Consider the following 12,412-nt stretch of genomic DNA (forward strand, 5'->3'; position numbering starts at 1 on the left):
GGGTGACCAAAAACTGGACACTATCGAAAAAATTGAATGACAATAACAACAAAATGATGTGTAATGAAACTCCACATGCAGCACGCCCAGTTGATATTAATAGTTCTAAGCAACCACATACAAGGGGATGAGGGCTGGGGAGTAATTCCAGTCCCACAAGACCAATGCTAAAGGGTTTGTCCTGTTTGATGATAAAGAGTCACCTTATTGTTTCTTAAACAGGAAGAAGTGATGACTCAGGAGATTATGATTGAAAGATGACAAAAAGTCCCCGAAGTGGCTGGTGGGCCATAATCTAGTGAATGTACAAAAGAGGTTGAACCATCCCACTGTAAAGTGTGAAAGTCCTTTAGGGTTGCTTCCAGAGATTTGGTCTGAGGCAGGGAATCTGACTTAACTTGTACTCAGCAGCAGACCTATGTGAGTACATGCACTGTCCAGGCCTTCTTCCTGGGATGAAACACTTTTGCGTTTCTTTTACTTAGCTGACTTCGTCATATTCAAATGCCTGGATCTCTCCTGGTGCAGCAGCCACTCTGTCCCCCTTATATAATGTATAGTGTTGTGGTACACTGTGTTACATAGTAGTAGTAGTGATGGAAGTTACTGCTTCGTGGAGAATGGCCATCAAAAGGCAAGGACTGGTCCAACTGAATTGGGTCATCTGTAGATTTTTACTAGGATATTGTTCAGAGAGTATAAAGGAAGGTGAGATAGAAAAATGGATAACTAACAGTCTTACAAACTGGATTATGTCCCAGTGAAGCTTGAATATTAACCTTCCACTCAAGACATACTAGTAAATCCAAGTTAATCTGAATCCTGTTTAAATTTTTCTGCTGTTGGGTATCATGGTTCTTTTTATGGTTATCATTACATTCCATGTATAATAAATGACTAATCCATTAGGAAATTTCTACTGTACATTGAGTTTTCTCCTTTCCTACACACTCTCTTTTTGGGTGACTTAGATGAAAGTCCATAAGTCAGATAGTTCCCAGGATACCAGAGTGGGAGGCTTTAATGAGCTCATGAGTGTGAGAATGAATGGACCTACTTTGCCTAATGAAAAGGCAGATTCCTCCAGCAATGAATCTAGTAGAAACCATAATGATTGTATAGAGTAAAGAGAAGTGTGTATGTATATACTAGGCACTGTTCACCCAACAGTAGTGTATTCAAACAGAAAAAATAAAAAATAGCACAAAAAAGAACATGAACTGTGTGCAATTATTGAGATCAAACAGCCTAAAGGTGACAGGGGAAAATCTCTTTCATCCCCCATCCCCTCTCTCTTCTTTATACAGTGAGGGACTATGGTCACCAAATAGTTTATAATGTCAGAACTGGTTGCCATGTTGGTTAATTTTGATGAGTAGGTTCTGTCTTTTCTCTTTTTATTCTTTGTTACAGGGGATAATTCTTTGTAAAGGAGAGTACTGAAGATATATTTGGAAATGAAAATTATATATATATATGTATATTAATAAGAATGAAAAAAAAAATCAGTGAATAAACATCGACAGCAAATGTCAAGTCTTTAGTGACAGTAATATAAAGATACTTTCCCATTTCAACAGTCTCAACATTCTTTAGATAATGCCAGTGATTGGGGAATTTTTATTTCCTTTGGATCTTAGTAATATCCAGTGCTCTTTTGAGATATGTATATAATTACATAAAAAGAGAAAAAGTAATTAAATTCAAATTAAAACAGTATCTCATGCAGTTTCTTAGGGATCTTGGATGTTTCAGCAAACAAACCATTCATGGTTCTGAAAACAGAAATTTTTCTTCGACATCCCCTTCCACTGCCAAGCAATGGGGCCATTTGTGCATTTTGAACTCTTCCTGTAGAAGAGATCTTTCAGCAGAGTTTTGACATCTGCCCTTAAGTACTAAGATTGGTACTTAATTGTTGTTATAGGATACAAGACTCCTCACACCTGAATACAAGATTCTTTCTGGGACTCAAGCTAATTCACTGAAATCAAGTCATACCTCAGAACATTCTCCTGTGTTACCGGTTGGTAGGAAAGTACTGAGGGAAATATATCCATCCATTCATAAAAATGACCCAGGCATTCCAAAACATTCATTGGTGAAGCTGACATATTTAACAGCATTTTCTGTCTCTATATCCAATAATTCACAGTACTTTAACCTACTTAGAAGTTAGTGCTGAAAAGTGGCTATAAAGTAGTTTACTTCTCTCCTCTTCCTTTGGAGAGCATATAAAACCTTTGGTTGGTCAATCAGTAGCTTATGTGTTTATATGCTCCTTTATCCAGCCCAAATTTTGTTCTACCTACTATAATCTATTAACCTGATCTTCAGCCCTACGTGACCAACTGCCTCCTTATTTGGAGGCAAATATAGAGAAAAGAGAGGTAAAACAGAAACACCGCCATCACTACCACAAAACTTCCTAACACTTGGACTGCCCCAAAGGGGAATAGGTTACCTTGGAAGGGAGTAGGTTTGTGGTCCCTGGAGACCTTCAAACAAACACTGAATGCATGTAATTTAGTGGGGATTATGTCCAGGTATGAATGACCTCTGCAGAAGTCATTTATAACTCTGAAGTAAATTCTATAATTCAGTAATCTTCAATAAATTCTCTGTTATTGTCTTTCTAACAATTTGATGTGTAAACTGTTTCAGAAACTGCCCCTCACAAGCAAGTCAAATTCTCAGGATAATTCCTCCCAACATAACCAATTTTCTATTTGGACAATAATCTCTCTTAACCAATTTCCATTTGAGGAAAATCAGTCCAGTCTCCTAATAATCTATGATCAATCATGGGCCTCATAAACTTTTTGAGCATAAGAAATATTTTATTTTAAAATTCATATCCCCAGATATTTATATATAGTAGGAGCTTAATGGGTATGTGTAAGGTTGCATTAAACATGTTTCCACCATCACCCCAGTCCTATGGTTAGAAGTTTCATTTTAAACAGTTTTTACATCAGGGGTGATTAGGCATCGTGGGTCATGGACCCCTTTTAGCAGTTAGATGAAACCTCAGGATCCTGTTCATTTTTATATGTATAAGATAGATGGTTTTATCAAAATAAAAAAAATTAAGAACTCCTCTCTAAGGGATGCATATTTCTTAAAAGAATCCTTTTGCTATGTTCTGGCACAGTTGTTTCTCTGTGTGCCCAACTGATTTTCCTTTGGACTTTGAAATCTGTGGGAGTTTGGGCCAATAGTTTCTTTCACTACCCACCCAATGGATTTTCTTTGCCAGGGATCACCTCCAAAGCTCAAACTGAAGGCTAAAAGAGGTACACTGGCAGCCATGGTGAACATGGTGCCCCTCTGCTGTGCACACTGGGGATGAGCTGACCCTTACAAGAAAATTTTCATTGTATCTGAATTGCTACAGGAAGTTTTGTCACCAGCAAACTAAAGAGCCGCCCTCCTTTGAACCCAGGGTAACTGACCAGATACAGAGGCATTTCTTCAGGCTTTCCTGTTCTTTTTGTGAAGCCTAATGGTTATGCAAAAGTACTGCTTTTGAAGAGAAAATAGCACCAGTGGCACACTCACCAAAATGAAATGGGGGTGGGGGGAGTTAACTAAGGCAGTCTTAGACAGTAGCAGAAGACACTTATCTATGGAAAACATGTTTTATACAGGACTGAAAATTTCATTTAAAGAGTGACCAGCAGCAGCTTAGAGAAAATCTCAGCTTTTTTATTTTTTAACTAACAAATACATACACATGTGTATGTATGTTTGCTTATGTGTATAAATGGGGGTTATGTGTTTGGATATCCATGAATATTTGTATATGGAAAGAAAACATCATATAGTATAAAGATTTGGAATCAGGAGACATGGGGTGAAATCCTCATCAAAACTCAGCTGAGATACTGAGTTCAATTTTGTCACTATGGTTTAAGAAAGACATTGATATGCTGGAGGGTTCACAGAGGAGGAAAATCTTTCATCCTAATGTTTTTATTCACCTTAAAAAAAGGATGATTCTCCCTTTCTGTACAATAGTCCATAGAGAATTAAACATAAAATAATCATAGTGGGATAGTAACTTGTACCTGGACTCAGAAGGAGGAAGAGGAGGGGAGGAGTGGGTCAATAGGGAAGAGGAGGAGTGAGAGGAAAAGGAGAATAGAGGAATAAAAAGGAGGAATGAGAAAGGAAAAAGGGGTAAATAGGGGGAAAAGGAGGATGGAAGCAACAGAAGTAAAGTATGGAAAGAGGAGACTGAAAGAATGGGAAGAAAAAGAAATATCATATCCTTTTCTTATTATATAGGAGGCTTGCACCTAATTTCCTAAATGTCCTTGGTGATTTGTGTTTACTGATTTTCTTTTTAATTTGTAAAAGTTAAAAACCAACTAACTGTTCAATATCTCCAACACAGTGGTTCTTATTTACCTATTAAATACCAATAAAGATTTTAGATCTGTGGCAGTTTCTACATAAGCAGGATAGTCCTGGGGGTGGCCAGGTAGCACAGTGAGTAAGAGCACTGTCTCCAGTCTCAGGATGACCTGGAGATCGAATCCCAGGCTCAAACACTTAGCACCCACCCAGAAACACCTGGCCGCATAACCTTGAGCAAGTTACTTAACCCCAACTGCTTAGGGGTGGCCAGGTGGCTCAGTAAGTAAGAACACCAGTTCCAGTGTTGGGATGACCTGGGGATCAAATCTGGGCTCAGATATTCAGCACCACACCCAGAAATGACTGGCTGTGTAACCTTGAGCAAGTTACTTAACCCCGATTGCTTAAAAAAAAAAAAAAAGAATGATAGTCTTTGAGTTGGAAGGGACCCTAGAATACATCTTGTCCTACCTCATTGTATAGATGAAGGCATTCAAGTCTTGCCAACTTTAATGGATTGCTATACAGCCCACCCTAGGGGCAGAATTTGAACTTAGCATTCAAACAAGTGTTCTGATTACATAGCCAGGGTTCATTGCACTATACTATGTAACTAGTGTAATCAGAAGATTTTGTTCCTGAAAATTCTTGAAAATGGTCACATTTTATATGAGATCAACAAAGAGGAAATTTTCCCACGTCATATTTTTAGAAGAGTAAAAACTGAACTTTCTAAAATTAGTTCTTCTCTGAGAGATTGTACTAATGCATAAAGAAGAATAATTTTCTTAAGTCTCATACAAATGAATTCTCATAGGACAGGGCTACAAAGAATCTGATAACATAAAGTGCTAGAGACAGTTATGCTATAAGGCAGGTGCAGCAGGAAACCAAATCAGCCAATTGACAACATCAAAAACACCAAAAATAAAATCACTGATTTTTCCATGCAATGAAATGACTATTTGGAGAATAATTTAGTTCTGCATGATCTATACTCTCTTAATTCACCAAACAGAGATGCAAATTCTATTCACTTCCTGCCTGACTGCCCAGACAACAGAGCTTCCAAGGCTTAAAAAGCAGCCTGCCCCAAAGGAAGAAAAATATATTGATCCTCGCATCATCTTTATTCAGAATTAGCAACACTAGTGATACTCAGCCTTACACTCAAAACCACAGAGGAATACTGTAGACAGAAAACATAGACAGAATTCTTGGCAGGTTATGGTGGCATGAAGGATGTTCCTGCTGGGGTGGGAGGATCTGAAGCACTGTATCAGTGAAATTCTCATACTGTATTCAGACCCCTGGGGCTCCTTTATGGAGCCCTTTGTGCCTCAGATTCTCTCAATGAAATCTTATTCCTTAATTTTTAAAGCACCCTTTACCCATTATGCTAAGACAAGGGGAATGTCATACATTTTCTCAAGTGATTATTTAACAATCATCTGAGGCCAAGATGGAAACATAAGAATGAGTATATAAAGAGGGTAAGGTTAGCAAAAATAAAATATCAATTTCACAATTTTGCCAAGTGATAACCTTAGGCCCACAGTTCAAGTCAGTGGACTTCCATTGGGCTTGTGTAGCTGAATATGTGACCAAATGCCAAGTAGCCCTGGGCCATGTGCCATTTCTGTGTCCACTGGGTGATCGTGTTAACGTACCACTAAGTTATGCATGTAAAATATAGTGCATGCACTGTTTTTCCTTATCAAAAAATGAGCAGGCTTCCAAACTAAAGGGCATACAATGGATTAATATAGTTTCAATACAATAACACGATAGAAGTTTTCATGCTCAGTTCTGGGAGAGAAAATGCTTAAGGAAGTTCTATTCCTTTATGATAAGAAAAATATAATGAATATTTATAGTGATTATCAAATGATAAACTTACATCAGAATTAAATCTCAACTGGCAAATATTGCATGATATGATTTGCTTTCTTCGATGAGGAAGAGGAACCCCAAATGTATGGTTTATTACAGCTTTCTGAATTGGGTCCATCTGTAACAAGAAAAAAATAGAAATAGAAATAAAGCTTTTCAGTTTCATTGGAATTCTTCCTGTTGCATTAAATAAGCAATCTGAACAGCTCTAATCCATAGCTCATGTGATTTAAACATATATATATATTTTTTTTTAATTTAAAGGGATAATTAGTTTTCTACTTTCTTGGCAAAATAGGCCACAATAAACCCAAAGCTCAGGATGATAAGAAAATAGTAAATGTCTATATCACATGTTTCATACCAACCCATTTCTAATTCAGGTTCATGGATTATATTGTTTCATCACCATAAATAAATAATTGCAATATCACAAAAACATTTTTTTTTGTAAAATGCGAATGTCATTTGTAATATATTCAATCTGTGTTCACATAGAAGTCATTTTTTTTAAAGTAAAATACATGGAATTGGTCAACACAGTTGTTTTAAAATTATAGGTTTATCAAACCTTTGATTTAATACTTGATCAGACACACCACTTCTCCCATCCTCCCCTCCCCCCCAACACACACACAGGGAAGTGTGGTGAAATGAAAAAAACTCTGAGTTTGTAGTTTGTAGTCAGAAGCTCATAATAAAATCTGATTTTTTGTTTTTTGTTTTTACCTATGTTGCCAAGGAAAAAAGAATTTTACCACTGTGAACTTTGGTTTTCTCATTCATATAATAAGGCACTTGGATAATATTATCTCTAAAGGTCGCTCAGTGGATAGACTACAAGAAAGACCTAAAGAAGTTAGGAAGACTCATCTTCATGAGCTCAAATCTGGCCTCAGATACTTACCAGCTATGTGACCTTGGGCAAGTCATTTAACTCTGCTTCACTTTCCTGATTTGTAAAATGAGCTGGAGAAGGAAATGGCAAACAGATACAGCGTATTTACTAAGGAAACCCAAAATGGGGTCATGCAGAGTTGGACATGACTGAAAAATGACTGAATAACAGCTGAAGAAGAATAACAACAATGTGCCTGTGTCTCAGTGTTCTGTAAAAGTGGGGTGAAGCGAGTCAGGAGGATCTGAGTTCAAATCTGACCTCAGCCACTTAACACTTACTAGCTGTGGGACCTTGGGCAAGTCACTTAACCCAAAATGTCCTGCCTTCCACCCTCCAAAAAGCAAAAGACAACAACAAAACAAAACAACACACACACACACACAATGAAAAAAACTAAAAAAAAAAAAGTGGGGAGCTAAAACTACTTCATCTGTCAGGACCCCAATCAACAGCTGCACAAGTCTTTCTTCTGTACATGGGACTAGGCTTAGAATGTAATTCATTACACCTTCCAGGGGCAGAGCTATAAGTAGAAAAGCATTCAGTTGAGTTCTCCCAACATTCCTTTCCAAACAACTTTAATATAGGATCTCAAATCAAATTCTGGAGTAGCAGAGTCAACAAAAGGTCAGAGGGAGACATTCTTCCAGACCAAGACAACATAGGAGGTCAGAAAGAGATTTATGTGACACATGGGAGAAGGCTGATTTAGAGTCCATGTGAATGAAATTCCAGAAGTGAGACTAAGTAGTGGTGACAGAAATATCAACAGCTTCAACAATTTTCAAACCATAGACAATCATTTTGGAAGCACTGAAATCTTCCAGATCTCAAAAACTAGCTCTGAAACTGAAGCATGAAAAAGCCTGAAGCTTGAGACAGAGTCCATCTCCCTCCTCCATGCTAGTAATAGAGACCAACATTAACATAAAATTCCAAATCAAGGAATAAGGTGGAAAAATAAGCAAACATGAATAAATAAATTTTTAAAAACTGATCATAAAATATTACTGTGGTCACAGGGAAGATCAAGATACAAACACAGGAGAAGAAAATGAAGTCAAAACAACTACAAGCAAAACCTCAAAGAAAAATATGAATCAGGCACAAGACCAACAAGAATTCCTTGAAGAGGATTTTTTTTCTTGCTGCTGTTGTTTTTTTTGTTTGTTTGTTTGTTTTTTGCTTTTTTTCCCCTTTTTGGAGGGCAATTGGGGTTAAGTAACTTGCCCAAGGTTACACGGCTAGTTTTTTGTGTGTGGGTGTTAAGTGTCTAAGGCCGGAATCGAACTTGGGTCCTCCTGACTTTGGGCCAGCGCTTTACTCACTGCACTAAACAAACAATAATGGTAGAGGAAAAAATTAGTTATTAGAAATGAAAGCAAAGGAAGAAAATAATGAACGGAAAATTGAAATCTTAGTTTTTAAAAAGGCCAAAATATATATTTAATGAAAAAGAGGACTTTCATGCATTCCTGATGAGAAGATCAGAGCTGAATATAAAATCTGAATTTCAAATATAGGAACACAAAAAGGTAAACAGGATAAGGATGAAGGATAAAGTACAGGGAGACAGAGAGAGAGAGAGAGGAAGAACATAAGATGGAGAGAAATGCAGTGATGATAATGGTAATGTGAATGGAATGACCTCCCCTATAAAATGAAAACAGAAGAATGAATTAGAAACCAGAACCCAACACTGTGTTGTTTATAAGAAACATGATTGGAACAGAGAGATATACACAGAGATAAAAAATAATAAGCTAAAACAGAATCTATTATGTATCAACTTAAGTAAAAAAGGCAGAGGTAGCAATCATGATCTCAGAAAAAGCAAAAGCAAAAATAGACTTAAGTAAATGGATAAACAGGGAAGCTACATGCTAAAAGGAACCACAGGCAATAAAGTAAATATCATTAATAAATATAAATGCACCAAATGGCATTTCATTAAAATTCTTAAAGAAAAATTTAAATTAATTACAAGAGAAAATAATAAAACTATACTAGGAGGCAACCTCAACTTTTCCCTGTCAGAACTAGAAAATCTAAGCATAAATAAATAATAAAGAAGTCAAGGAGATTAATACAGTGTTAGAAAAGTTATATATGCTAGATATCTAAACTACATGACAATAGAAAGGAGTATACCTTTTCTTCAGCTGTACATGGTGTGCTCAAAAAAGTAGACATTAGGACATAAGAACCTTATTATCAAATGCCCAAAACAAAAATATTAAATTGCATACTTTTTAGATTACAATGCAATGAAATTACATTTAATAAAGTGCTGTGGTTGCATATATTAAAAGGTAAATGGAAAATAAGTCCTACAATCCTAAAATATGAGTGGGTCAAAGAGCAATTCATAGAAACAATCAATAATCTCATTAAATAGAATTCCAATATTTGTGAGATGTAGCCAAAGTAATATTTAGGGGAAAATGTACATCTCTAAATGGATATCTCAATAAAAGAGAGAAAGAACAGATTAATGATTTAGGCATACAACTAAAAATAAAAACCTAAAAATAAATAAAAATAAAAGCCCTCAACTAAAAATCAAAATGTACAAACTGAAAATCAAAGAAGAGATAAAAATGTTAAAGAAAAAAAGAACTAATAAATAAAACTAAGAACTGGTTTTATGAAAGAAAATAAATAAAATAGATAAACTATTGATAAATTTGATTTAAAAAAAGAAACATTATTATCATCAAAAATGAAAAGAGTGAATGTACCACTAACAAGGATTAAAATAAAATAATTAAGGGGAATTATTTGGTCCAATTATAAGCCCATAAAACTGACAAAATAAGTGAAATGGATGAATATTTACATAAATATGAACTGCCCAGATTAACAGAAGAGGAAATAAAATACTTCTTTAATCATATCTTAGAAAAATAAATTGAATAAATTATTAATGAACTCCCTAAAATAATCCCCATGACCAAATAGATTTACAAGTGAATTCTATTAAACATTTAAGGAACAATTAATCCCTATAATAAATAAACTTTTGATGAAATAGTTAAAGGAGTCCTCCTAAATTACTTTTATGATAAAAATATGGTTTTGATACTACCAGGGAGAGGAAAAAAAAACAGAGAAAGAAAACTGTGGACCAATTTTTTTAGTAAATACTTACGCAAATTTTTAAAAAATAAAATAGTTTGCAAGAAGATTCCAGCAATGCATCACAAAGGTCATACACTATGACCAAGTGGGATTTATATCATGAATGCAGGGTTGGTTCAATATTAAGAAAACTATGCACAAAACTGACCATATCAATAACAAAAAGCACATTAAAAGTCAGATGCACATAAACAGAAAAAGCATTTGACAAAATACAATACTAATTTCTATCAAAAGCACTAGAAAGCATAGGAATTAATGGAACCTTTCTCAAAATGTAAGTGACATCTATCTAAAACCAAGAGCAAGAGGTGAAAAAAAAGAATCTTGTGGTGTGGAGCCATGATGGCAAAGAAAAGTCAGGGAATCATCCAAGTTCTCCCTAAAACCTCTCTAAATTACTTTAAATAATGCCTCAAAACAAATTTTAATGGCAGAAAACACAAGAGAATAGGCTGAAACAATTTTCCAGTCCAAGACAAGGTCAGCAAGAAAGGTCTTTTGTACTGGGGTAAGGGTGGATTGCAACCCAACACAGATTGATCCCCAGAAAACCAGAAGTAGGCCTTGGGGTGACTGAATCAGTGACAGCAGTGGTTGTTTCTGGACCTCTTAGCCCACAGACACTAAGGGAATCAGGAGATTACAGGAGTCCTTCTGTTGGCACCAGGAGCAGGATCCTGTTTTATTGTCCACACTTGGATCTGAATCACAGTCCTGTGTCTTAGTCCCAGGGCAAGCAGGACCGCTAGCACACCAGAGCTTGTAGCCTTACGGTCTTTGACCAGGGACCCAGTTCCATGGTGGAAGAGTGCTTGTGGCCAGTCACAGACCAGAGCACAGGCCAGGAAGGGAGTAAACACCACTTTTCCTATATCACACAACTTTGGAAGAAACAAAAACTTACAGGTTCCCAAGAATTATCTCTGAAAACAAATGCACACACACACTCACACACACAAGAAAAAAAAAATCTGAAGCTTGGCACAGTGCTCTCTCCACTCTGGAAGCAGAGCCTCACAGTAGGATAGAGTTAAAAGGGAGAAGGCAACTAAAAGTTCATCAGGACCAGCCACTCATTTTACAGGGAAGGAAAGTGAGTCCCAGAGATGTAAAGAGATTGGCTAAGCTTACATGGCCAGTATGGGCCAGAAGCAGACCTAGGGCTTCTTCACTTCAAGGTTAGCTGTCTCACCACATCACTCTGCTGCCTTTGTTTAAACAATAAAACCACCTCTCTCTTCCGTATTTTCTGGAGGGTAAGGCATCATCCCTTAATGTCACAGCCTTTTTGGCATCCAAGACATCATGGGCCTTTCTGGCAGCTAGGTGGTGCTGTGGAGAGAGCACAGGGTCTGCAGCCAGGAAAAACTGAGTTCAAATTCAGCCTCAGATAGTTCCTAGACATGTGACTCTGGGCTAGTCACTTAACCTTTCTGTGACTCAGTCTCTTTTCCTGTACAATGGGGAGGATAATACCTCCCAATGACATTTCCCAAGGTCATTGTGAGGATCCAATATGATCACATTTGTAAGGCACCTAGCATAGTGCCTGGCACATAGACAATGTTTAATTAAAGCTTGTTTCCTTCTTTTCTTCCTTCACGTTACACATCTGGGTCACTGACTGCAGCATACACTAGAACTCCTAAATATTTTTTTTTTCTCCTGACAATTCCCCCCCCCCCCTCTCTCTCTGTCTCTCCTTCTCTTTCTCTCCATCTCTCTTTGTCTCTCTATCTCTGTCTCTGTCCCTGTCTCTCTGTCTCTCTCTCCATCTATCTGTCTCTCATCTACCTTTATGGTAAAATACTGATAGTAACCTGTGATTACTGTCCTAAGAAGATCAATTGAAGAAACAGGATGTTTTGAAAACAAACAAATCCTTTGCAGAGTGCCTGAGGCAGTCCAATTGTTGCAGGGCTATTGCCTGGAAGAGGGATTAGAGGAAAGTCAGGTAAACTAATGGATAGAGTTATTATCTATAATAACTGGACTTGAGTCAGGAAAGACCAGAGTTCAAATCCTGATAGAGATATTTAACTAGCTGTGCGTCTGTGAGCCTGTGCATTAATCTCTCTCAGCTTAGTTTACTTATCTGCAAAATGGGAATAA

General features: G+C 36.7%; 1 protein-coding gene across 6 annotated transcripts in view; it reads right to left on the reverse strand.

Moving 5' to 3' along the window:
• ZNF385D (zinc finger protein 385D) overlaps positions 1 to 12,412 on the reverse strand; it is a 361,566-nt gene that overhangs the window by 153,122 nt on the left and 196,032 nt on the right. For 4 of the 6 annotated variants that reach the window (XM_069088477.1, XM_069088480.1, XM_069088474.1 and 1 more), the window contains one exon: positions 6,263 to 6,373. In XM_069088477.1, coding sequence (XP_068944578.1) covers positions 6,263 to 6,373 — 111 coding nt within the window. Of the gene's footprint in view, positions 1 to 6,262; positions 6,374 to 7,162; positions 7,225 to 12,412 lie in introns of all 6 variants that reach the window. The other 2 variants (XM_069088479.1, XM_069088478.1) reach the window with 1 other exon arrangement.

The sequence above is a fragment of the Petaurus breviceps genome, unplaced genomic scaffold (genome assembly GCF_028583685.1).
Source record: "Petaurus breviceps papuanus isolate PSGF00001 unplaced genomic scaffold, PetGlider_PUasm1.0 185, whole genome shotgun sequence".
NCBI lineage: Eukaryota > Metazoa > Chordata > Mammalia > Diprotodontia > Petauridae > Petaurus > Petaurus breviceps.